Raw genomic sequence first — 26,711 nt, 5'->3', positions numbered from 1 at the left:
GCACGAGGACTAGAGGAGACCTTGTCTAGCAGGTCTGTAGGACGTCACTGCTGGACCCTAGCAATCATTTGGTCAGACCTATAATATAGAGGAAGGGATTCAGAGATATTGCAAAATGCATTGTACAGATTAACTGCGGGACAGCAATAAGACTCATTGTCTGAAGAAAGAATCATTTCAATCACTGAGTTTTAAACATCAACAAATGATGCCTATGTACTTTATAACTCCTGCCCATGAAGATATGAGATATACCGATCACCTATTGCTCTCTGCCACAAATGGGTGCAGCTGTATCCTACTTGAAATACAGCGGTTGAGAGGCAGCGCTGCTCCTGTGACGGGGACTAAGCAGTTCTTAGAACAGTGGCATTGACAGAAGGACAGCTATGACACTAGATTTGACTGCCATTCTTTAACGAACATACTGGCATTAAATCAAGCTCAGAATGAAGGGCTCAAAACTTAATTTGTGTTTTAAATTGAAAGGACAGCATTACAGAAATCAAGAGGATTTGAGTATCAGAGTAAGGATGTCTTGCTGCAGTTATACAGGGCCTTGGTGAGGCCACACCCTGTGTATTGTGTGCAGTTTTGGTCTCCTAGTCGGAGGAACAACATTCTTGCTACCGAGGGAATCCAGCAAAGGTTCCCCACGTTGATTCCTGGGATGGCAGGACTGATATGAGGCAGGACTGGATGGACGGTGCTTGTATTTGTTGGAATTTAGAAGAATGAGGGAAGGGGATCTCAAAAACATAAAATCCTGATAGGACTGGACAGGCTGGATGCAGGAATAATGTTCCCAATGTTGGGGAAGTCTAGAAACTAGAAGTCACAGTCTAAGAATAGGGGGTAAGCCATTCAGGACTGAGATGAGGAGGGATTTCTTCACTCAGTTGTGAACCTGTGGAATTCTGTCCCACAGGAAGCTGTTGGGCCAGTTTGTTGGATATATTCAAGAGGGAGCTGCACATAGCCCTTGCAGCTAAGGGATCAAGAGGTATTGGAGAGAAAGTGGTAATGGGAAACATGAAATTGCATGTTGGACCATGATCATACTGAATGGTGGCGTAGGCTCGAAGGATTGAGTGGCCTACTCCTGCACTTATGTTTCCAGCAAGTTTACCCTTCCCTCCCAGCTGGTCTCCACATTTGGAGCAAAAAGCTGGTTTGTCCACTGTTGTTCTATGACTCAAATGCACATCAAGGTTGACTATCAGTGTTGTCTCAGAGCCAACAGACTGTTCACTCTCAGAATCATGGGCAGAAAAAGTGGAGTCAGCTAACTGCTGCCCAAAGTCACCACGGCCCTGACTACAACATCTGCCTCCCTTGAACAACAATGAGCTCCAATGTATTTGCCAGCCACTGACCCTACCTTCTCCTGAGGTGACACCGCAGTGAGGATGAACTGTTCTTCAGCTGTGGTTATTTTCAGGGAATTCCTGCAGGAGACAGAGAGTAGACATGTGAGAGAGGGAGGGGCAGGGGGCACACAGGTGTGTGACAACTGCAGAGAGGCAAGAGTAAGGTCAGAAATGGAATACAATCACACAATGGAGGCAGAGACAGACAGACAGAGGAACTGAAAAAGGCACAGGCAGATAGTTACTAAACAAAATGTTATTAAACAAAGAGACCTTGGAGCGCAGGTTCATAGCTCCTTGAAAGTAGAGTCGCAGGTCGATAGGATAATGAAGGTGGTGTTTGGTATGCTTTCCTTTATTGGTCAGAGTACTGAGTATAGGAGTTGGAAGGTCATGTTGCAGCTGTACAGGACATTGGTAGGCGACATTTGGAATATTGCGTGCAGTTCTGGTTATCTTCCCATCGGAAAGATGTTGCAAAACTTGAAAGGGTTCAGAAAAGATTTACAAGGACGTTGCTAGGATTGGGAGATTGGAGCTATAGGGGGAGGTTGAACAGGCTGGGGCTGTTTTCCTTGCAGTGTCGGAGGCTGAGGGGTGACCTTACAAATGTTTGTAAAATTACGAAGAGCATGGATAGGATAAATAGACAAAGTCTTTTCCCTGGAGTGGGGGAGTCTACAACTAGAGGACATAGATTTAGAGTGAGAGGGAAAAGATATAAAAGGGGCCTAAGGGGCAACTTTTCCCATGCAGAGGGTGGTGTATGTATGGAATGAGCAACCAGAGAAAGTGAAGGAGGCTGGTACAATTGCAACATTTAAAAACCATCTGAATGGGTATATCAATAGGAAGGTTTTAGAAGGATATAGGCCAGGTGCTGGCAATTGGAACGAGATTGGGTTGGGATATCCGTTCGGCATGGATGAGTTAAACTGAAGGGTCTGTTTCTGTGCTATACATCTCTATGACTCTATGAGATAGACCAGGCATGGAAAACAGAGAGAAATAAAAAGATCAGAGGCACCAGTGAAAGAAAACAAAGTATCTCACAGGCTACACCAGCAGCCATTCTAAGAGTGATCACCTGCACCTAGTCACTCTCTAGCGCATCAAAGTGCTGTACCACTGATGAGCAGGACCAGTAGTTTTCCCAAAATAACAGGATGTAAAGTAGTTACTGAAGTGATAGTCCACTTCTCCATTTCCTGGTCTTGATGGAGGCCAAGGGACTGGAGTCTCTCTCTCTCTCAGTCTCTCTCTCAGTCTCTCTCTCAGTCTCTCTCTCAGTCTCTCTCTCAGTCTCTCTCTCAGTCTCTCTAGCATTAGAGGGGCTACAGTGTGACCAGAAGTCTTGTAATACAGTGGATAGGTCTCAACCTCCGCGCCGGCAGCTTTGGGCTTGATCATCATCAAGGACTTCACGCCCAAGGAGGGTTTGCTTGTAATGTGTCCAAACAAGTTGATGAGCAACCTGGGAATCCCTCACATGTCAAAGGCAGGCAGTGAGAGAGAGATTCCTGGTCAGTTATGTGACATGTAAAAGGTTCAATTCTCTACCATCACTATTCATGGATCCAGACTGTAGCATGTTTGTTGCCACAGGAGCCCAAACACCCAAGTGAAATGCAGCACTGTATCCAGAACTAGCTTCAGATTTTCAAAAAAAGGGTTAGAATTCAATTTCTATTTTTTTTTTCACAAGTGAGTTTCAAATATTTCAGTCCTTCCAACCCAATCAATTTTGGAGCAGGTGAAAGATGTGCCAACAGTAAAAGTCTACCCTTCCCTCAGTCCTTGTGCTGCAAAATAGGAGATGAGTGCTTCAAGAGATCAGCAAGAGAAACAGCACTTCTCCCCAAGGTGGTCAGCATTATAACTAACCTTCCACTCGTGGTGAACAAATCACTTCTGATACTCACGGGTTGCTGCCTTCTTCAATGTGAGGCTCTACCCAAAGTGTCACGAGAGGAAATATGTGGTGCGTCGAAAACTGGAGAAAGAGAATGGGAGAAATGAAAATTTGGACAAGAAATGAATGATTTCACACAGGAATCTTCAACTTCGAACACACTGATAAGTTAGTAGCAGAAAACAGCTAGTAGCTGTGGAGGGAATAATGGACGAGCATGTCCAGGTACAATGCAACAGAGCAATAGTTTCACTTGAAAGACTTTGTGGGAGGGTTGCTTAGTTTAATGTACTCAGCTGGTCTTACTGCCAGTCCATCACTTAGGTTAAATATTGGAATGCAACATTGCCTGTTAAAATAAAAATAATCTAATTCACCCAATTGGCAAAAAGGTCACCGGAACAAACAGCTTTGCAGGTGACATTTTTAGTGGAGGATCTTTCTGTAAAATCTTTGTCGATATATTTTAAATTTGAGAGTGCTCACAGATTCCAAACTGTCTGTGAGGCATTGAGTTGAAGAGCGGTAAATTCATTAATAAATGAGCCAGAGATTGAAACTTGCATTCTCAGTTTGCGCAGAGGCACTGTTACAGATTCAAGAAAGTGCTTTTATTTTTAGGATTCATTCACAGGAAGCTGACGTCACTGGCAAGGCCAGTACTTACAGCTCAACCTGAAATAGTTGGATACAGTATTGCTTTATTGAAAAATCATTATGATCGCAGGTGCACAATTGTGACAAAGATACAAAGAAACCAAGCAAATACAAGCATGTCATGAATTATTCATTTATATTCCAACAAAATAAAATATGAACAATCAAACTGCATAGTTATGAACATTTTATTTACAAATCATCACGATATCTCAAAAAGTGAATATGAATTTAGAGAATAAAAATGAAAAGGTTGATTGGTCTCTGCACCGGTTTGCCTGTTGAGACCAAGGCTAAGATTATTATAATCTTTCACAGGATGTGGGTGTCTCTAGCAAGGCTGGTGTTTGTTGCTGATCCCTAATTGCCCTTGACATATTGGTGTTCGTGATCCTTACAGGGGTGAGCCAAGAGAATATCCATCCAAAGCTCACCCAATCATGGGGAGTACTGCAGGCCAGTACAAATACACATTCCACACTTTGATTAATGACAGAGTGAAACTGGGGAGGTAGGAATTAATTATTTAGTTCTAAAATAGCAAGAAGCCACAAACAGAAAAAGTACATAATATTCCTTGGAGTAAAAAGGAACCAAAGAAAACCATTAGAACAGAATTTGATGGTGATCAAGCTAGAAATTGGGGTCCCTTTAAAGCAGCATTTCCTGCGTATCATGTGATCTTCTGCAACTCCTGTTGTAGTGAATACTTGCCTTCCCCCAAGCATAAACAATTTCTAATAGACAAAAGTAGGTGACACTAAATATCACTGAGGTCATTATGTTTCATAAATTGACAAAGAATTATCAGGCATTATGTTCAGGAAAATAAAAGTGTTCAGGAAAATAAAAGTTTTGTTTTCACAAACAAGAGACGAAAATAACCTTCTGATGAAGGTAGGTAAGAGGACAGTTGTTACTCTGAAGTCATGAATAGCTTTCTGGAACTCGGTTAAAAGGATTCAGCAAGTGATTGGTACACTGTTGATTGCAAGCCCCAATAATCAGACAATACAATCAATGCAGGGTGTGACAGGGCAGTCCTGTTTAGAGATACAGTGCTCGCCATTCAACTGCCTCCCTCAGTTTGAAGGTGAGTGAGGAGAAGAGGAAGATGACCCAAGCAGTCTTTGAACTAAAGAAAAGGATGCTGTTTCTACTTCAATCCATTATGGCTCATATACATTTCTGCCTGATCATATTTAAAATTTTTGTTTCTTAAACTTAATAAACTGTCTGAAAACTCCTTATGTATGGTCAACTCTCTATTTTTGGTAACTATTGTCACAAATCCCTAAAACCTAACGGGGTTAGTGACCAATCTGCCCTCTTCCGTATCCCATCATTTGGACTCACCTGAGCGTGGACTAGTGCATCATTGAAGAGGATAAACCAATTAATGGAGAATCTGCCAGCATGTTGCAGTGTGAGTGCCCTGTTGCTGCTCTCACATATGAGGCGTCGCTCTGGCTTCCTCAGTGAATCCTTGGTGGAAAGAGAACAAACTGATGTAACTGCAATCAGGGTTAACACCAGCAGTAAACCTAGCCCTGCCCCAGAGATGGACTGACACCATCACTCACCAAGGTGCTTTTGCCCGAAATGTCGATTTCGAAGCTCCTTGGATGCTGCCTGAACTGCTGTGCTCTTCCAGCACCACTAATCCAGAACCATCACTCACCAATACAGATCAACACTGTCTCCTGTGACTTCCCAACGAAACTGAACTATATCAGTGGTCATAAATCTACCTTCAAGCCATCCCAACATCATTTAGTGTTATTATCCATCTTGCTCCCAAGCACCAGGATCAAATGAAATCGAGTGTCTCCATAAGCACACTGTCTTGGTTAGAGTTGGTAATTCAGAATGTGAATCTAGTTAAAAAAGACATGCTGCCAAAGCTTTTCATTGTCATCAGAACAAATGCAAGGCGGCCAAATTTAAATCAGTCACAACCATAGACAATACAAGTGAAAAAGGCTACTGATTGGTTGGCAGGCAGACTTTGCCTGGCAGAGGCATTGCCATACAGAAAACAGTGGGGAACCACAGACTCTTCCAGCCTCTGGTTAATTCAAATGGGGCAAAAGGCTTGAACATACTCCTGTTTTTAAGGAACAGGTGCTTGCATATGAATGTGTCACTTTGAGCAAGCATGAGAGCCAGATTACAAGCTCAACAATTGATTGTAAATTTATAGTAGCATCACATGTGAAAATAGACTATTAATATTCAAAATGGGAGGAGTAGGCCCTGTGGCTTGTCAAACATTCCCCTTCATCTCATAAGATCATGTGCTCTGATTATAGCTTCAACTCTACAGTCTTTACCCAAATCCCACTGACTCCCTTGTTAGTCAAGAACCTAACTCTGCCTCCATTTGGAAAGGGAATTCTACAGACTCCGGACCCTCAGAAAACTATTTCTCATCTGCATTCCAGGAGGAAACAAAAATCCTCATCTTTTTCTTAAATGGGAAGCCCCTAATTTGTAAACTGTCCCCAGGACTAGCTTCTCTCACAAGGAGATGTATCAAGTCACCAAAATCTTATATTTTTCAGTAAGATCACCTCTCATTCTTTAAACGCCAATGGGTAAAGGCCCAACCTTTTCTCATAAGATAACTCTTTCAACCTACGAATCAGCTGAGACCATCTTTTCTGAACTGCTTCTAATACAATTATTTCTTAAATACGGAGCCCAAAATTGTACATAGTTCTCACAATGCGGTCAGACCAATACCCAATACAACTAGCACAACTTCTCTCCTTCTACTTTACATTCCCTTTACAACAAACACCCCAGTATCCATTTCCCTTCTTAATCACCTACTGTACCTGCAGATTAAACTTTTGTAATCCACAAACCAGGACACCCTTTACTACAGGGGGAATGCAATCATTCTCCATTTAAATTATATATGCTTCTTTTTCATTCTTACTGTCAAAGTAGACAAGTTCATATTCTATTATATTATACTTTGCCAAACATTTGACCACTTGCTTAACCTATCAAGATTTCTTTATAGATGCTCCATAGCTTACATTCCCCATCTACCATCATGATTAGCAAAATCATAATGTTTAGTCTCTTCATTCAAGCCACTGATAGTTTGTAAGTAGTTGAGGGCCCAGCCCCAATTCCCATAGCAGTCCACTCTTCACATCTTGTCAACCTGAAAATGACCAATTTATGCCTTTTTTCCTCTATTTATCTAATCAATTTTCCATCCTTGCTCACACTCGTCCCTAGACCTTATCAAATGCCTTCTGAAAATCCATGTACACTACATTGTAAAGACTATAACGTTTTAATGTCTCTTTATTTTTTATTACGCACTGAAATGGGAAAAGGATTGTTTTAAGAGTAAGGATTACTACATTTTCTTTAAAGAAAGTTATTGACAGTGTAAGCGTTCTTTTCACAGCTGTTGGTTCAAACACTGGGGTGAGCTGCCCCCAGGGGCTGTAAATGAATGGAACTTCGACTAGAAGCAAGTAACTGATTGGTCTGTGGACAAGTGACCAGTTCTGATGACAAAAGCCCCATGCCTGCCAATAACTATATGATTAGTTTCCAAGTAGCTGAACAGCCCAGAGTGTGAATGTTTCGGGTAAAAGCCATTGTAACTCTGGAATGAAAGGAGCTTGTTTGCTCTGCATTAAAAGCATCTCAAGCCCGAACACAGCCAGTTTACTTCCCCTCATCAATTACTCTAAGCTGTGGCTTTTTATTTAAAAAGCTAGAGACCCTTATAAGTGTGAACCAGTCACTGGAACGTCTTGGAAAAAAAATTGAAGTACGTGGAGAAGGAAGGTCAAGTAGTAGTGTTCTGATCAGCTAAAGGATCAGGTCAGCAAACCCTGTGGATTGGGACCAGGAACTGCCTTCCCAATGTCGCTCTGTCTACAACGTGCGTGAGTAAGAGAATGTAGAAGGGGAGTTTATAATTGGCTAACAGTTTGAACTAGCGGGGAGATCGATCAATGATTGTTTATCTTTATTTATAATCCAAATAATGCTTCATGTTAAGTACAAAAACCTGGCCTTCTGTGGTCCTGGATGTAAAATAAAAATAAAAATAAATGCGAGCATCCTACTTTAAAACTCTTTGAATTCCACAATAACTCCAGAAATAGCAGTGCTTGATTTTCAGTGCCACCTCACTGACACATAACAACAACAACAACAACATCTACAGATTCCCTCTATCTACATTATTTGATACTTCCTTAAAGAACTTAAATTAATCAAACATTACTTCTGTATCACAAAACCACAATGACTCTGCCGGATGGCATTTAGAAAATCTCAAAGCATTATTATAAGTAACTTAAGAGATTCCAGCATTTTCCTGATGACAGATGTTACACACATTGGCCTGTAGCTTTGTGCGTTCCATCACCCTCCTTTCCCAAAGGGAGAAGTTACAGTCACTATGTTCCTATCCGAAAAGATTCTACCTGGATCTGAATTCTAGGAACCTAACACTAATGGAGTTGAGGGGGTGCATGTTATGGGGGGAGGGGGAGTGGGGTAGAAAGAGTGTTCGGGATTGTTCAGTAACTGTCCCTTGGTGAATTTACAATTCCATGCCTTTTCCTCCATGGCAATTCCTCAGTCAACTTTCCAACAATTCAGCACCTCTTTTCTCTTGTATATTGTTGTGAACCTTTGAAAAAAATGGGCATTCTGCATTGTCCTACTAACAGTAAGACAAACAAGGTTTTAGCAACATGTATCCCTTTTTAACAAAAACATCTTTAAACTCATTCACGCGATAGGTGATGGGACCAATGAATTACACCGGTTTCATTTTACTAAACAGCTACCGAGAAAGTTGACTCTCATCCTGGTGTGTATTTGAGAGGATCAGCTCCTAACCAGTGTATCTGGATCAACAGATCAAGATAAATGATCAAGATTGATTAGTTATCACGCTACCCAGATAGTGGAAAGCAGCCCATAGCCTTTTTTCATCCAATAACTCATGTTCAACAATCAGAAACGCATAATTATAAACTTAAACAGCAAACCCAGCATACACTACATGGTAAATTTCACAAATTCGTTCAGAAATGCAAACCCCAGTTCATCTTTTACTCAATAATTGTTTAAATAAAAACTTTGATTTCACAAAAATCCTTTCACTTGCATTTTCCAAACACAATGGCAGCAGTAGTGTACAGTTAACCCTTATCTCTCAATTCAGAATAAAACTGATTCTCTCCTGTCAAAAAAAACCTTCAACACAGAAGATTTCTGACATATATTAATCTATTTGTGGTTTACAAATTCACAACTAGAACAGAAAATTAACTATTTAGTTGTTATTGCTGAGTAAACTATGGATACTCATAATAAATTACAACTCCTGCACTGAAACTTTGCAAACTATGATCTAGCTGATTAATTTAAACTTTCATGCCTGTTCTAACACTACCTGCATGGACACTACCTGACTGGAGAATTCACTCTGCATGCATACTAACTCACTTGTACAGACAGTGTTTGCACATATTGACACAATGTACACTCTCGCACGTACATAAAGATGCTTATACTATCTTTCCCAAGCCTGCAATACTGCAGTCTAATCTATAAGAGGAAATGCAGAAAGATAAGTATCACAAATGCCACAGAAGGCTTTCCTTTCCACAGTGTTCTGCTGTGGTTTAAAACTTGGCTGGCAATTTAGCTCTGCATCTGATTGAAATCATTACTGCAATTAGGAAATAAAAGTATATAACTACACATCATTAAAATTAAACATTTTGGTGAGCTATGTCTTTTAGACTTCTAAAGAATTGTCAGCTGATAGAACTCAGCAGACTTAACCATAGTTGCCCTGGAGTCTAATGCTATTTCTGCATCACTCCATTCTGGACAGAGGAACATTCTAGAGGGTGACATGGGATTGTTGGGTATTAGATTTGGAGGAGGTAGGGTGGACTAGGACCATAAAGGGAGTTTGGCAGTATACTAGTGGAGAGAGAAATGAGAGCATAATTTAAAATAGAGGAGTTTGGGAAGACAAGCTATGACGTGGGCAGACAGAATGGTGTGCTAACGGCATAAATACAATTGTCAGGTGTCTGATGGCAGAGAGGAGGGAGTAAGAAAGGGAAATAGTATTTCCTATGAATAGGGATACAAGTCTTGGAGAGATCGCAGAGAGAAGGGGCAAGTCCATGAAATATTATGAAAAGGAGGTATGAAACTCTGATTCAATTTGTGAGTGCAGTTAATAAAGCCTGCAGTATCCTAGGTTTAATAATAAATTACAGAACCAACAAGCTAACATTAACTTGCATAAAACACCAGCTTGGTTTCCAACAGGAATATTGTATTCAGCTCTGAGCACAATATTAAAAACATGAAAGAATTGAAGACAGTACAGAATGGATTCATGAAATGGTCACAGATGTGAGGAACTTCAATTACATGGATAGTTTGGAGAATTTGGGACTTTTTTTTGAAGAGAAGGTTGAAAGGATATTTGACTGAGGTATTCAAAAATCACAAGGGGTCTGGACAAAATAGATAGGGAGAAACCAAACTTGTGAAAGAATCAAGAACGAGAGGACACAGATTTAGACTAATTAGCAAACAGCAGCAATGGCAACAGAAAGAGAACCATTTTCAAAGAGTGAGTAGGTTGGGTCTGAAATGCACTTCCTGAGTGTGAACTGGAAGCAGGTTCAACCAAGGCATTCAAGAGAGGGAATTGGACCTTTTGGAATGTAATAATGTGCAGGGTTATGGGGAGAAGGCAAGGGAATGGCAATAAGGTGTACTATTCTTTTGGAGAGCTGGGATGGAAATGACAGGCCAAATAGCATTCTTTTGTATCCCAAGCATGAAATTCTCTGGAACCCAGCAAGATCAAGAGTGATTGAGGTGGGGATGGCTACGCAGTGGCAAGTAGGGAACAGCACAGGTAAACATTGTGAGAAATGTGTAATTGCTGAACGATAGAAAAATGGGGGAGCTGCAGACTAGCTGAGATTGAGAAACAACGAATGCTCTTTCAAGATGAAGAACTAATCTTCAAAATGTCTAAGCAAAGAAAAATGTATAAAGGTACAGTAGTTCCTTTTATCCTGTGCTCTGACTTCTCTGCCAGAGACAACGGAGGCATTTTGTGGAGTAACTGTCCATGACACATCAGAAGGACAACTTCAAAAAAACTTCTGGAAATAACTAAGGGTTAGAAGAATTTATGTATTCTGCAAGTCAAGTATTAACTACTGGTCCTGCTGCATCCTTAAATTAATTACAAATTGATCTGTTTTATGACCACCTGCTTTTTGAGTGAGTGGCGCACAATTGCGGTCTTAAGGAATGTTAATGCTATGCCATTCATGGCTGCCTAACAAAATTAAGTTTTGATGTACAGGAGGCCACACATATTTGCAAGAAAAGTCCTTTAAAGTGAGCACAGATTCAAGTTCAATACACTGTGTGGATGGCAGGGGGTAGCCCAACTTTTATTATTCAATAGTTTTCAAAATACAGAGGAACCTTGATTATCCAAAATTTCAGATAATCTGAAGATGATTTTAAGGTTCCACAAAAATGTTACATCAAAGAGGTAAGTGTATTTGATCTACCTGTACAGAAGAACATGTGAAAACTCTGGCAAAAACAGAGAAACACAAGCAGCTCAAGCATCAGCGACTGGATTTTTTTTGTAAGGGTTGTTACACAGCCCTTTACAAAAGTAAGTGTCTTACAGTATCCCTGTGATTTTACCAGGCTGTTCATTAAAAAAAAAACTGGCCGAGAACGTAAACGCACGTGCGAGGCAGTGCTTCTGTCTTTCTATCATGAGACTGGTTTCCCGGAATCTGACAAATACTCTTGCAATCGTAGAAGCTGTTCGGGACCTTGCTTAATGCTGGGGTTTGATGTACAACATGTGTGTGGTGGTAAGCCCTTCTCATTTTAACCTTGATGTGGAAGTGCCAGTGTTGGACGGGGTGTACAAAGTTTAAAATCACAACACCAGGTTATAGTCCAACTGACAGTTACATCACACTGTAAACTGTTGCTATAAATTCTGTGTCTTACAATCTTATAGTCCACAACCATCTGATGAGGAGCAGCATTCCGAAAGCTAGTGCTTCCAAATAAACCTGTTGGACTATAACCTGGTGTTGTGCAATTTTTAACATCATTTTAACCTGTAATTTTCAGACAGCAAGAATTAGATTGCTTAAATGGCAGACTCATTAAAATTATAGATTTAAACAAATTCTCTGGTAGAGCACAGCGTTAGATCAGTATGGCTTCTCTTGTTCAAGGTAAAATCGATTCTTCGAATAATCGATTATCCGAATGAAATAGTGCCCACCCATCTCGTTCAGATAATTGAGGTTCCTCTGTAATGGTCAAACACTGACACTATTAATCAATAGAAACATGCAGGGGTGTTTGTAATTCTCTCTTTCCTTCCCTTACTGAAAGCTTATAATCAGATACACATCAGCCACTGGTACATGAAAAACTGTCATTAAAAGAACCCTGAACAAGTCAGGAAGTCATTCAACCACAGGTGATCTTCTTTATTTCAGAATCCTTTCGAGCATCCACTCTCTATTGCAGAAGTTGTGCAATTCAACACCAATGTCTATTCCACACTGCGCTCCTCAGAGTACGATGCTCATCCCTGGTGAGTGATTCTAGGTTGCCTACCTATTCCTGTACATCAGACTATTCCCCAGGCTTTCAGAGAGGTCAGTACCAGAGAATCAGATTTTTTCCACCTGTTGCACAGTATCAGCACTCCATTATACACAACCTAAATTGCTAGCAATCAATGAAATTTCATGCATAATTCCTGTTGAACACTCACTCTCAAGATCGCCAATCATTATCTTGCTTCCTGTTTTAATAGTTAGTAATTTTCAGAGGCTGACTGACACTAGGTCATGCTGAGGTACTTGAGAAACAGTCTGACCAATAAGTTCTGTGGCCAATAGGGAAAGAAGAATTTAACCTAACACACTTAACTGAGCTTGACATGAGTCCAGAAATCAAAGTAACTCCTGCTTCAGCCCCTTCTCCCATTTCCACCTCTGTTGTGACATTATAACCTTGTTTCCATGCAGTAACATTTAATGGAAGTCAGCGGGAAGGCAGGCTATTTAATAGCAGCTTCAACAGAGCATTGTGTTCAATATTAAATCACAGCAAAAGCAGGCTGAGACAACCTGAAAGCACACGTCAAAATGTTAAGAAGCTGTCAAACACAAGGGATGGAAAGGGACAGGAATGGAATGTAACTTATCTGGTTGGAATCAGTACACGTAGGATCTCCTCCATGGAAATATTAACACAAGAAACTAATTCTAGAGAGGGAATGCTGCATTCTCAATAAGTGCATCTTTCATCATAGGCCACACATGAGATGTTTCCATACATATTTATACTCACAGTGGAAAAATGTCTCGTCAGAAAAGCCTAAAAAAGTTAAACTCATATTAACCCTTGCATTATTAAACAAGGAAATACATATGTTTCACAGACAACAACAAAGGCAAAACTTGAAGGGCAAATGCTGCCTTTACAGTGTGGGCTCAATTCATAGCAAGTGGAAAGATTGAAAATTCATGGTCATGTGCTGCTAGGTGCTCGGTGCCAGAAAACATGGCATGCACCAAGTAAACAGGAGAATCCTCTGCCGTGGTGCCCTGATGTAGGAGCCAGTACAAGTTTCTCAATCTTACCTTTAATGTATAATTACACACTTCAAATAACCCACAGATAAAGAAACTAAACGTGATGCATGTCACACACTGATTTTTCTCAGTCTGTGCTTTAAGTTAGGCAGGCATTTGAATAAAACATTGAATTTAAGCTGGAAGCAGATATAACACATTTTAAAGTCCAAAACAAGATACAAATGACCAAGGCTCAATGCTGGGAATGCTCCAACAGCGGATGCCCTCTTACACCTGGTAACATAGATAAAGGGTTTCAACTCCTTTAGTCTGTTCTGCTATTCAGTGAGAGCACAGTTGATTTGTGAGCATTCCATACATTGACATTTGTCCATTTCCTAAAAAGTGTTTATGAACAGTAACCCATTACTCTCAAAGTTAAAATCGATAATTGGCCCAACATCAGTTGCCATTTGCATGTGCTAAACTTCTAACATCCTGTATGTGTAGAATTGCGTCCTAATTTTACTTCTGAAAGGTCTGGTTTTAATTTCTAGACTAGCCCCCCGGTCCTAGGCCGGCCAGAAGTTGTTTATCTCTGTCTATCATTAGCTTGCCTTAATTTTGTCAAAATTCTGAATACACTTTGTATGATCTCTCCTCACAATTTAGCTCTTGGACTCTGGAGGCATTAAATGTTGCTGGTCCCCAACAGCCGAGTCATGGGAATCTCTGCAAGAAGACATAGGAAAGGGACTCAAGGACAAGAACAAAAGACAAAAAGGGGAATGAGAAAAGTGATAGGCAGAGGAATCAAATGCTCGGATCAAACAAGACCACAGTGTAAAATAATGACAACGGGACAAGTAATGTTAAAAAGACAAAACTCGAGGCTTCGTGCCTTATTCCACAGAACATATGCAATAATGTGGATGTATTAATTGCACAGATAGATGAAAATGATATAGTCAGCACACATAAACATTCCTACTGCAAGGTCAGCATAGATGGGAAATGAATATCCAGGGGTATACAGTATTTAGGAAGGTCAGACAAAAAGAAAAAAAGCAGTGGAGTCTCATTGCTGATTTAAGAGGAAATAAGGAAGGATATTAACTCCAAGAATGTGAAATCTTCAAGGGTAGAGCTGTAAAACATTGTTGGAAAATGGGGTGGTGGTGATGTTGGAAATGGCATTAAACAGGAAATTAGATATGCATGCAAGAGAAGAACGTGGCTAATTATGGGTGCCTTTAATCTGCATGTAGATTGGGCAAATTAAATCGTAACAATACAATAGAAAAGAAATTCTTGGAGAGTTTATGGGATGGTTTACTGGACTCATGCATTGAGGAACCAACTAGAGAACAGGCCATCATAGACTGGGTATTGTGCAATGAGAAAGGAATAATGGTAATCCAATTGTGTAAGTCCCCTTAGTAATGAACAACTATAACATGATCAAATGCTTCATCATAACAGAGAATGTTGTAGTTAATTCTGAGACTAGGGTCCGGAGTCTAAATAGAGAAAACTATGATTGTTATGAACTGGCTATGGTGGATTATGGGAATGTTACTCAAAAGGGATGATGGTGGAAGAACAATGGAAAATATTGAAACAGCACATAGTGAACTGCAACAATTGTTCATTCCTGTCTGGTGCAAAAGTAAAACAGTTAAGGTGCCCAAACTGTGGCTAACAAGGGAAATTTGAGATAATATCTGATCCTAGCAAGAGGCATACAAGTTGACGAGAAAAATAGACAGATCTGAAGTGGGAGCCATTTAGAATTCAGCAAAGGAGGACAAAGGGAAAATACAGAGTACAAGAGTAGGCTTTCTGATGGGATTGAAGCCTAATAAATCCCCAGGATCCGATAATCTACATCCCTGAGGACTTAAGGAAGAAACAATAGATGTATTGCTGGTCATTTTTCAAGATTCTCTAGACTCAGGAACAATTCTTACAGATTGGAGAGTAGCTTATGTAATACCTATATTTAAAAACAGAGTGGATAGTGGGGAAAATGTGAGAGTCCATTTAAAAATATTGTTTTACAAGTGTTCTGGTATAAAATGGCAGGATCGCACACATTCATCATAGATTTCTGAAAGGGAAATCCTGCTCAACAAATCGACTGGAATTCCTTTGAGAATGTAACTCAGTTGATGAGCTGGAACCAATGGAAATGGTTTACCTGGACTTTCAGAAGGCTTTTAAGAAAGTCTCACATAAGAGATTAATGTGTAAAATTAAAGTGCATGGGATTGGGGGTAGTGTATTGAGATGGACAGAAAACTGATCAGCAGAAAGAAAACAAAGACTAGGAATAAATGGTCCCCCCCCCCCCCCCCCCAAGAGATAGATAGTGACCAGTGGGGTACAGCAGGGATCAGTGCTTGGACTTGATCTATTCATGATATATAATGATGATTAAATGCAATATCTCCAAACTTACAGAAGACGCAAAACTTTGTGGTGGAGGGATTGAATACTTACTGATGTGATGTCAACTAAAGGCATTTTTAAATTCAATATCAGGCTAGTTCCCAGCAACGTTCCGTTATTTTCAACGGAAACAAAGGACAGCTAGTGAATGTGATCTATTTGGATTTCCAGAAGACCTTTGACAAGGTACCGCACAGGAGGCTGCTGAATACGATTACAGCTCCCCGTGTTAGGGGCATGGTTCTTGTAGGAAAAGAGGATTGACTGACTGGCAGAAGCAGACTGTAGAGATAAAGATGTCTTTTTCAGCCAGTGACTAGTGGAGTTCTGCAGGGGTTGGTGTTGGGACTACAACTATTCACATTATACATTAACGATCTGGACAAAGGAAATAAGGGCATTGTTGTTAAGTTTGCAGATGACACAAAGATGGGTGGAAGGAGGTAGTATTGAGGCAACAGGGAGGCTGCAGAAGGACTTGGACAGGCTGCGAGAGTAGGCAAAGAAGTGGCAAATGGAATACAATGTGGAAAAGATTATGCATTTTGGTAAAAACAATAGAAGCATAGACTATTTTCTAATCTGGGAATAGCTTCGAAAATCTGTAGCACAAAAAGAACTTGGGAGTCCTAGTTCAGGATTCTCTTAACGTTAACACAGATTCAATTTGTAGTTAGGAAGGCAAATGCAATGTTAGCATTTCTAGAAGGCAGGAATGTACTGCTGATGCTGTACAAGGTTCTGACCAGAGCACGTTGTAATACTGTGAGCAGTTTTGGGCCGTGTATCTAATGACAGATGTGCTGGCATTTGAGAGGGTCCAGAGGAGGTTTACAAGATGAAGGGCTTGCCACATGAGGTTCTGGACTCTGGGTTTGCATTCTGAGTTGAGAAGGATCGGCGGGGGGTGGGGGTTCTCATTGAAACTTACAGAATACTGAGAGTACTGGATAGAACGGACATGGAGATGTTTCCACTAGGAGGAGAGACTAGGACGCAAGGGCATAATTTCAGAATGAAGTGACGACCCTTTAGAACTGAAACGAGGAGGAATTTCTTCAGCCATAAGGTAGAAGAACTCTGTAGAACCCATTGCCACAGAGGCCTGTGGAAGCCAAGTTATTGAGTGTATTTAAGTCAGAGATAAGTTCTTGATGAGTAAGGGAATGAAGGTTTACAGGAAGACAACAGGAACTTATAGAAATATATCAGCCAAGATCAAACAGTGAAGCTGAGTCAATGGGCCAAATGCCTAACTCTGCTCCCAAACCTTATGGATCCCACTCTCCATCCCAACCCAAGTCCAGCAGTAAAACACGATTCACAGCAGCAGATGCATGCAAAAGCGAGTGAGACACACATGCAGATAGTGAGCCAGTCAGTGAGGGGGTAAGCAGAAAACAGCAAATGAGAGAGCAAGTACAGGAGCAGCAGAAATAGGCAACAAGGCAGAGATAGGTAAATAGTGTGCAAACATGTGCTTGTCTGGGTGAGACCCCAAAGGATTAACATAACCAATGAGATCGCATCAAACAGACAATCTACAAGGGTTAAGGTCTGTACTATTGAAGGAATCAGTAGAATTTGTACCGTCATTTTCCCTGGAAATGTTTTCCAGAAATTGTAGGTGTATTCTGCTTCTTTGCGCTTTTTCTTTAAGTACAGGCCAAGGGCTTCACACTGACAGCTGACTTCCTGCAGCTTGTAGTATTCTTTGGAGACCTGCAACAGGATACAAAGCAGGATAGTGTTAACTCATTCAATTCCATAGCTACCCATCCAATGTAATGGTTTTAAAGAGAGATGCAGTATACACCAGCAACTCTTGTAGTGGTTCACCCGAGTAGCCATTGTTCAAGTGCAGACAGAGAGTAATCTGAATAAAGACGTCAGGTTAGGGGAGAAGAGGAGAAAAAGCCAGGTTGATCTCCCCCTCTAAGTTCTAGTAGAGACGCGATTTCTAAGCCTCTCAAAGCTGAGGATACAGAATAACTTGCCTCAAACCCATCCCCATGTCCCATTCTAATCCATTCCCACACTGCCCTGCACTGTCCACCTCATGCTCTCTTTTACTTACACATGGACCAACATCTTCAGATTATTTTTGTAAAGACCATGCCTTTTTATCTTTATGTTTTTTAAAATTTATGGACTGAAGTGAGAAAGAACTGTTTTAAAACCAATGTTTTGCAAAGATTGTCATATGTTTTGAAGCAGGTTAGCTGAAACTCATGGCAAATATCATTTGAACAAACAGTAAATTAAATGGTCACAGATGAACTGGAGATGATGGGTTCTGTATTCACATGGAGCTCTGGTTCACAACGAGAAGTTGATTGGTCTATGGACTAGTGACCTCTCATCAATGACAAAGGCCTTTTGCCTGCCAACAAACACTTAATTGATTCTCAGATAGCTGAACAGTTTGAGCTGGGAACAAGAATCAAACAAAGTGATCAATTATCCACCGGCTCAGGAGTCGTCTCTCTGCTCTTTGCAGTTAAAAGCAACTTTAAACTGGAAGAAAACCAGTTCATCTTCCCTTCAGCAGTGGCTAAATTTTGACTTGTTAAATTTAGGTATCAGGGAAATTATATAGGCGAACCAGCCACCCTGTGCCTCTGAAAATTGTGGAAGCATTCAGAAAAGGAAGGTTGAAAAGAAACCTTCTGATTAGCAAGAATCAATTCAATAGAAACTTACAAAATACATGCATGTGGGTGTGGGGGGATTGTGTATGTGTATGTAGGGGAGGTGTGTGCGCATGGGTGGGTGCACGTGTGCAGTGTGTCGTGGGGGGGCATGGGAGCGTAGGTGTGCGAAGGGGGGTGGTTGTGCGAAGTGGGAGCGTGATGTGTGGGAGCTAGGGGGATGATTATGTGTGGTGGGTGGGGATGTGTGTGGGGGGATGCTGCATGGGGGGGATGCGTGGTGTGTGTGTGTTGCATGTAAAATTGATAAGGGGAGTAAAATTTTAATTAGTGTTATATGCTGACATTTATAAACATTTACCTGTAGCTAGAGTCTAATTATTTACAATAAACAGCAATTCTTAAGTACAGAAACCAGACCGGTGCCTTCTATTAACCTGGGCTCTGACAATCAGCTAGGTTGAGGAATTCTGTGCACTCATTTTCAACTCTGTGGGACTATGCAAATACTGGGGCTTGATTTCTACATATTACCCCAGTAGGTCAGGATAACCTGAGAATTTCCTTCCAAAGTAAAACCTCTACTCTTCTGTTCATACAACTTTCTCTCTACCTGTGAACATCTTTTATCCCCAACTGCATCCCGAAAAAAATTAAATTGAACCCACAGTGAGTGTGTCAAAAGTACAAGTGTCTCTCTACCTTTAACAGACTGAAGAGCTGGTTTCTGAAAAGACAGAAGCCAAAGAACAAGTTTCACATCTCCACCACCAAAATTACCAGCCATCCCACATTGCCCAGGACAAAATCCGACTGCACTCTCAACAGCATGGGACAGGGTCACAACCATTTCACGGAAGAGCAGCATTAAGACAATAATTGATCCAGGAAAGAGAAGCCATTGAATCCATAACCCAAATTAGGGGCAAAAGATACACCCCAGGCATTAAACGTATTGTTTTGTGGGATCTTGCTGTGCAGTTGACTGCTCACATGGCATCAGCGATTTCAAAATTACGTATGTAATTGTCAAAGGTTTGGGTCTAGCCACTATATAAATGCAAGTTATCTTTCATTCCTCTCCACAAAGTGAGGACTTGACAGTTGTCCAGAGATGCCCAACTGGTTGTACAGATACAACCATTGATGGTCGTTCAACATTAATGCAGATTTCTGGTTCGCGGTTATTCTGATCCATCAGTAAGAGGTGACCAATGCTCTTGCCTCCTGCGTGTGCAACTGAATCTTTGAAATACTAAGAAAATCACCCGGGTGTGCAAGACTGCAAATGCCTTTACTGCCATTTACCCAAACAAAGTGGTGGGAGGGATCTTTGCCAGCTTCCAGACCAGTGCCAGTACTTCTTCCTTTCCTCAACAAACCCTACAGCTCTCCATCACTGTACTGATTGCACTCGATCAATGAATACCTTTCCTGGCAGTCGGTGAGATGATTCTCCAGTTTCTTTTTCCCCTGGAAGGTGGTCACACTTTGATCACACACATCTCAATGCAAGAAAGAATTCTGGACATGGCCAGCAAGGATTTCACTTACCACCTCAAAACAAGTTGCAAGTTTGAGCAGCAGACAGGCATATTCATGCAGGTGCCTTGTGGGCATGTAAAAGAGGGTGTGCAAGAGGTCAGCAGCATGGACACTCTCATCCGTCACTTCAGCTAACTGCAGGAGGGTTTGCAGGCTTTTGTTGAAGAGCTCACTGTGAAGGATACAACCAAAAAGAAGCATATTTATAGCACAGGACAGTTCACTCACCATACAGACCATTCAAACTTAGTGACCCAATCTCTCAGAGATGAGGTCACCTTCCACGTCCCATAATCTCCCCATCTTCCCGTGACCCTTCCACTCCATCCCTCCCTTCAATCCACCCCCTACCATCCCTCTCCTCAATATACCCTCTGTTCTCATGACTTATTATGCCCTCCAACCCTCATCACGTCAGCCACCCTTCCCCATCCCATCCCTCTCCTTGACCCATCCAATCCATCACGACATGCCTTACTCTACTTACACTGTTGGCTTGGCCAGTGCTTGAAAACCACCAACCACCAAAAGATTCCCGACCGAGTTTGAGTACCTGAAACCAGACCGAACAGCACAGTCAACAAAACCACCTGCAATTTCATGGACATGAATGTCCAGGACAAAAGCAGTACAGGCAGGTCCCATTAGAAGGGAATTCCTCTTACTCTGCAGGAACAGGAGTCAAAAGAAGCATGAACACCTGAGGTCAATGTAATTTCGCTTCAGTCTGAGATCTACTCTACCAAACCAGCGTTGTCACTTTAATCAACTTGCTCGGACAGGTTATGACGGGCAAGCACGGTGGCACAGTGGTTAGCACTGCTGCCTCACAGCGCCAGAGACCCGGGTTCAATTCCCGACTCAGGCGACTGACTGTGTGGAGTTTGCACATTCTCCCCGTGTCTGCGTGGGTTTCCTCCGGGTGCTCCGGTTTCCTCCCACAGTCCAAAGATGTGCAGGTCAGGTGAATTGGCCATGCTAGATTGCCCGTAGTGTTAGGTAAGGAGTAAATGTCTGGATATGGGTGGGTTGCGCTTCGGCGGGTCAGTGTGGACTTGTTGGGCCGAAGGGCCTGTTTCCACACTGTAAGTAATCTAATCTAATTTAATCTAATCTAAAAACACTACCACTGCGCTACAAGAACCCTTACTAACCTTGTGCAGATTATGCTAACTATAGAGACCTTTATTGATTGGATCCAAAACTGACTTTTTCTGTCAGGCAATATGTATAACCTAAGCTAAGCTGCATTTAGGGATGTTTGGTGGACAGAAACAGAGTGGAGTCAAACTGGCTTGTATGCAGCATGATGGAGGCAGATCTGACTTGTAATCTAATTGGGAATACAGTAAAACACAGAGAAGGTACACTATAAAATACAAGGCATCCAATCATAGGCTTGTAGAATGGCTACCTAAACAGGAAATAAAATTCAATATCGATAAGTGCAAGGTGGTGCACTTTGGTAGGAATAATAAGGAAGCTAAAGGTGTAAAGGTAAAGCACACAAGAAACTACTTCTCACTAATCTAAGTGGAATAGTCGTGTTCAGATTGCTATTCCACACAAGAACTGTTAAAAGGTGATTGGCCACAAGCAGACAGAAGCATAGCTATGGGTTTCAGCAACAGATGGGAAGATACAGGGCACATGACAGGAAAAGTTAGAGCTGGAAGTGGACAGGCTTGATGGTGAAAACAATGTTGGATCAGAGGCTGAGCCTGGGGTTAGGTAGGACACAGAGATTGAGAACCGTCTGGATCAGCCTCAGGCAGTGGTCAGGTAAAGGGCAGGAGTCAATGCCAGAGAATACAATTTCTGCATATCTAATGGTGTGGTCAGATAACCAGTACGATAAACAATATGATAAACTAGATAATGCGTATGTGGCGGTGAGATAGAGTCAGGGTATCACCAGCAAGTGGGTGGAATCTGATACAAAAGTAAAATACTGTAGATGCTGGAAATCTGAAATAAAAGCAAAGAGAAATGCTAGAAACATTTCAGGCAGAGAGAAATAGAGTTAACACTTCAAGTTAGAACAAACCTGAACAGAGATTGAAAGGGAAGCTTTTGATAGGGGAGGTTAAATAACAAAAGCATTCATGGAGGAACAACCAACAAGAATAGTAGTGGATGTAGTCAAGAAACAAAAGGTGATGTCCAAGTGAGGTTATGGCTATTTATCAGGTACCTGAATGCAACTTGAAGAAATATTAAAAGAAAATTTGAAGACTAATCTAGTGAAACTACATATACAAAACAAATTTCAAACTAAAAGGAGAAAACCCACATTGAAGATGTGGAACCCAATGTTGTATTTTGGATGATGTCATTGAATTCAACAGCACGGATGAGAAACCGAAGGAGGCCAAGGATTGATCCCATGGTGACACTGGGGTGACAGCCTAGGAGCGTTAACTTAGGCTACGGCAGGAGATTTGTCTGGAAAGAACCCAATGGACAAGAGTAAAACCAAGTCAAGTCAGTCCGAATGTGCTGGATAATAGAAGAGGGGAGTGGAAGGATGTGTGAGAGACTGTTTACAAATGCTGCATAAAGTTGAAAAGAGTTTAGAGGATACTTTATGATAATCCTACAAAGTTGTAATTTGTTATATTGAGATGGGCCATTTTCAGTTTTGGAGCAGGGAAGAAATTTGTTTAGATGTGAGATCAAACAGAGTTCTGGTCACTGGGCTGGGAGGTGACATCATATTCTCGGATCTTGAGAACTGAAATGAATTAGGAATGGGGAGCTGAAAGTGCTGGAGAAACACTGAGACAAGCTGGACTTGACATGTTAATTCTGTTTTACTCTCTACAAGTACTGCCAGATCTGCAATATTTCATTTTGTTTTTATTTTGTATCTTGCGTATCTGTACTTTGCTTTTACAGTATTGATGAGGGAGTCATTTCCAAGGAGACCTGGGTCAAGGGTGAATGCAGTGAAAACTGTATATAAAACAGTGAACATAAAGCCTGACGTGCTCAGCAGAAGTACCAAAAGATGGAATCTCTCACTGACATCTCTGTACTGAGCCTGCTGCAGTAGAAGCTTAAGGAACACTTTGATTACGCACCTTGCTGCTATGGCCACAACATTTAATTCGACAATTTCAGGCCAAAGTTCTGTCTCCTATTCTGCTTCCTTCTCTTTGAATGTTTCAATGTTTCTTATTTTCATTTGCACAGCAGCACATTTGATTCTTTTGTTCTATTTCTTGCCCCATCATCTATCTCATTGACCAGCATTAATCTTCCAGGAACATTCAATCTCTCTGAACACCCCACCTATCACAGACCTTTCCTTTAACTTTATCCCACCATTTGTTAAAACCTGTTGTATTTCTAACATTTTCCATTGATTGTGGATGGATATGGGAAAAGGACTGGCTTAAAAGCCAAGGATTGTTAAGTGATTGCTACACTTTATAAATGTTACATGACACTTGCTGCAAGCACTGTTTACGTAGCTGTTGGGGGAAGCTTAGTTACAGATTAGCTGGCCACAGGAGGCATGATATGCATGGAGATTTGGCCAGCAACCCAAGTAACGGATTACCTGGTCACTAGTCCACAGACCAATGATGACAAAGGGCTCCTGCCTGCCAATAACTACGTGATTAGCTCCTAGATAACCGAACAACTTAGGGGTGTGAATGTTCGGGTAAAAGGGTGGGGCATCTGAAAGAGAAAGAGGTCTGTAGGTAAAAGCATCTCAGGCTGGAAGATAGTCAGTTTATTTCCCTCTGCATCCATAACACTCAGGTTTGTTTGTCTGTGTCTTTTTAGAATTTTAAAAAGGAAGTTATTAGAACTTCAACTAATGAGCAATGCTGGTCATTTATTTTATTGTCTGTCTTTTGAACTGATTCATTTATAGTTTCTTGTCAAATACAGGAACGTGGCCAGTGTTTTCTGGTAACCTAAGTCCACCAGACAGGTAAACTGGAGAACTTTGAGTACTTATAATTAAATATAACTTTTGTGACAACCCCAGGAGTAGTGAGGCTCAAGTACCAGCAAGCTTTCTCAAACATATGTCACATTATGGAAAACAAACTAGAACACAGTGGCTAGAAAGGTTGAATTATCTCCAGAACGTGCTGCATAGCATTTTTAACTAATGTATAATCATACAGTTAGTGAAAGCATTGCTAATTTATGGTGTGAAACATGACATTTCTTGAAGGACTGAGTGACACACACAAACACTAGGAAATTGAAGCACAGGTCAATGCTGAGATAACTAGCCTTACCTCAGCCAAGACAATAGTTGGGGCACAGCAACTAGCCCAGAACCATTGAATCCAAGAAAGGGGAAAATGGCACCAACTTCATATTGAGCTCAACCCAGTCCTTCCTGCCTTCCCAATGACCCTCACTGACATGATATTCACAAGGAACTCCCTCCCTAACAGCATTGTGGATGTACCTACATCAAACGGGCTGCAGCAGTTCAAGTAAGGCAGCTCACCACCAACTTCTCAAAGGCACCTACGGGCAATAAACCATGGCCCAGTCAGTGACATCCACATTCCATGAATTGATTTAAAAATAACGGTGCCGGATGATGACCCAATACGTTGGTATTGATTTCAGAAGTGGGACAAGCAGCAAATTGTGGGTTAAGGCAAAATACTGCAGTTGCTGGAAGTCTGAAACAAACAGAATGCTGGAGAAACTCAACAGATTTGGCAGCATCTATGGAGAGAAAAACAGAGTTAACACTGAGGCTGATAGCCAACAGTTCTGTCAAAGAAATAGAATATAAAGGAGCATCTTAACAGAAGAAAAGTTATTTAGAGCAGGGATATTCAGAAGAAAAGTTGTTTAGAGCAGAAATATTCAAAACTTCAGGTGTGAGCAGCTGAAGGCACTGTCACCCATGATGCGGTGATTACGAAATCATTCAAGAGACCAGAATTGGTCAGAAAGCAATATATGTCGTGAGCATAGGGATGATGGACGGGACGAACGGAAATTATTGAGAGTTAGGACAGAGGCACAGTTTTTGGATCACCTTCAATTGATGGATGCCTGCAGCATCTCCTAGTTGGAGAATTAAACCTTTGTATTCTCACTGCTAGAAATTCATTATCCTTTCCCTGTATGCAATATTAAACAGCTCTACTCGCATTGGCTCATTGTGAACACTCGCACCACCTCAGAAACAGTAGCAGGGTTGTGTACTTGCTCTTTGAACGTGTCCAGGAAGATGTTTGTGTGCTCCAACATGGCGAGTGTTTTGACATCCTTTGAGGTGTGAAGGAACTTATTTAAGGTGACTGTGTGCTGTCCAATCAGGTAGCACAGTTTGCTATATTTGCTGGCTGTGTCCTGTAGTAACTGGCTCAAAGTCGAACCCAAAGTGGAAGATAGGTTATCTATAAAACAACATACAGCAAAATTTATAAGTAACCTGTACAATCTTTCAAACATTCTACCTATTTTGAACATTAGATTGTTCTCTTGATGCTTTACCATTCAGGTCAAGATTATAGCGGTGCTGGAAATGCACAGCAGGTCAGGCAGTATCCGAGGAGCAGGAAAATCAACATTTTGGGCAGGAGCCCTTTATCAGGAACCAAAACGTCGATTTTCCTGCTCCTCGAATGCCTACTGACCTACTGTGCATTTCCAGCACCACTCTAATCTTGACTCTAATCTCCAGCATCTGCAGTCCTCTCTTTCGCCTGCTTCACCATTCTTGTCATAGCTGCATGTTCCAACTTGGCCATTAGATGGCACTCCAATCCTTAAAAAGCCAGATTATTTTATAGCTCCGGAAGGCAGCTAATAGTTCAAAGGCTAACCCCAAGCCCACTCCACTGCTTTGGACTTTCTTTCAGCACCGCAACAGTTTCTCTATATTCAAGACTTGCTTCGAAGTTTCTGCTGTTGTGTGCAGCCTCCATCACAATGTCAATTCATACCCTTGGTTAATGCTCACCTCAGGGCTTAAGAACACCTCAGTATTTTGCTGCAGAACATTGACAAACCTGTCCTCAACAGTACTGTACTTCAATCTATAACACTGGGGTACAGCAGGAGTTCTGAGGAAGGGTCATTTGACCAAAAACACTAATTCTGATACTCTCTACAGACAGTGCCAGATCTGCTCAGCGTTTCCAGTAATCTCCGTTTTCATTTCTGATTTAAAGCATCCCCAGTTTTTTCAATTTTTCTTAAACTAGTGGGGACAGGTCTGTCTACATAACACTTAGGTGCAGTAGTGGGGGCAGCTGTCTGTTCCTCCAAATCTGCATAGGGTTATTTCGCTCAGAATAGTTATTCAGAACTGTCCAACTTTGGCAAGACAACCTGTAATTGTACTAATGAGGGGAAGTTGTGCAAACATTCTACTTTCTGATTCAATTTTATTCTTGTTTTGTCATTCATTCTCAGCATGCTGAAAACATTGTGAGATATTCTGGAGAGGAGCAGTAAGCGG

The 26,711-nt window shown here is 41.3% G+C and overlaps 1 protein-coding gene across 8 annotated transcripts in view; it reads right to left on the bottom strand.

Annotated features, from left to right (window-relative positions):
- Nucleotides 1–26,711, bottom strand: part of als2b (alsin Rho guanine nucleotide exchange factor ALS2 b) — a 150,771-nt gene that overhangs the window by 31,391 nt on the left and 92,669 nt on the right. For 6 of the 8 annotated variants that reach the window (XM_087988788.1, XM_087988787.1, XM_087988790.1 and 3 more), the window contains 8 exons: nt 25,455–25,644; nt 20,742–20,807; nt 20,264–20,426; nt 17,649–17,780; nt 13,381–13,407; nt 5,296–5,424; nt 3,293–3,363; nt 1,382–1,448 (listed from right to left, as the gene is read on the bottom strand). In XM_087988788.1, coding sequence (XP_087844914.1) covers nt 1,382–1,448; nt 3,293–3,363; nt 5,296–5,424; nt 13,381–13,407; nt 17,649–17,780; nt 20,264–20,426; nt 20,742–20,807; nt 25,455–25,644 — 845 coding nt within the window. The remainder of the gene's footprint in view (nt 1–1,381; nt 1,449–3,292; nt 3,364–5,295; nt 5,425–13,380; nt 13,408–17,648; nt 17,781–20,263; nt 20,427–20,741; nt 20,808–25,454; nt 25,645–26,711) is intronic. The other 2 variants (XM_043693130.2, XM_043693133.2) reach the window with 1 other exon arrangement.

Source organism: Chiloscyllium plagiosum, unplaced genomic scaffold (assembly GCF_037043375.1).
Source record: "Chiloscyllium plagiosum isolate Xiang-an unplaced genomic scaffold, Cpla_swu_hap1 HiC_scaffold_7, whole genome shotgun sequence".
NCBI classification, from domain to species: Eukaryota; Metazoa; Chordata; class Chondrichthyes; order Orectolobiformes; family Hemiscylliidae; genus Chiloscyllium; species Chiloscyllium plagiosum.
This window is presented reverse-complemented; position numbering and strand designations above follow the sequence as displayed.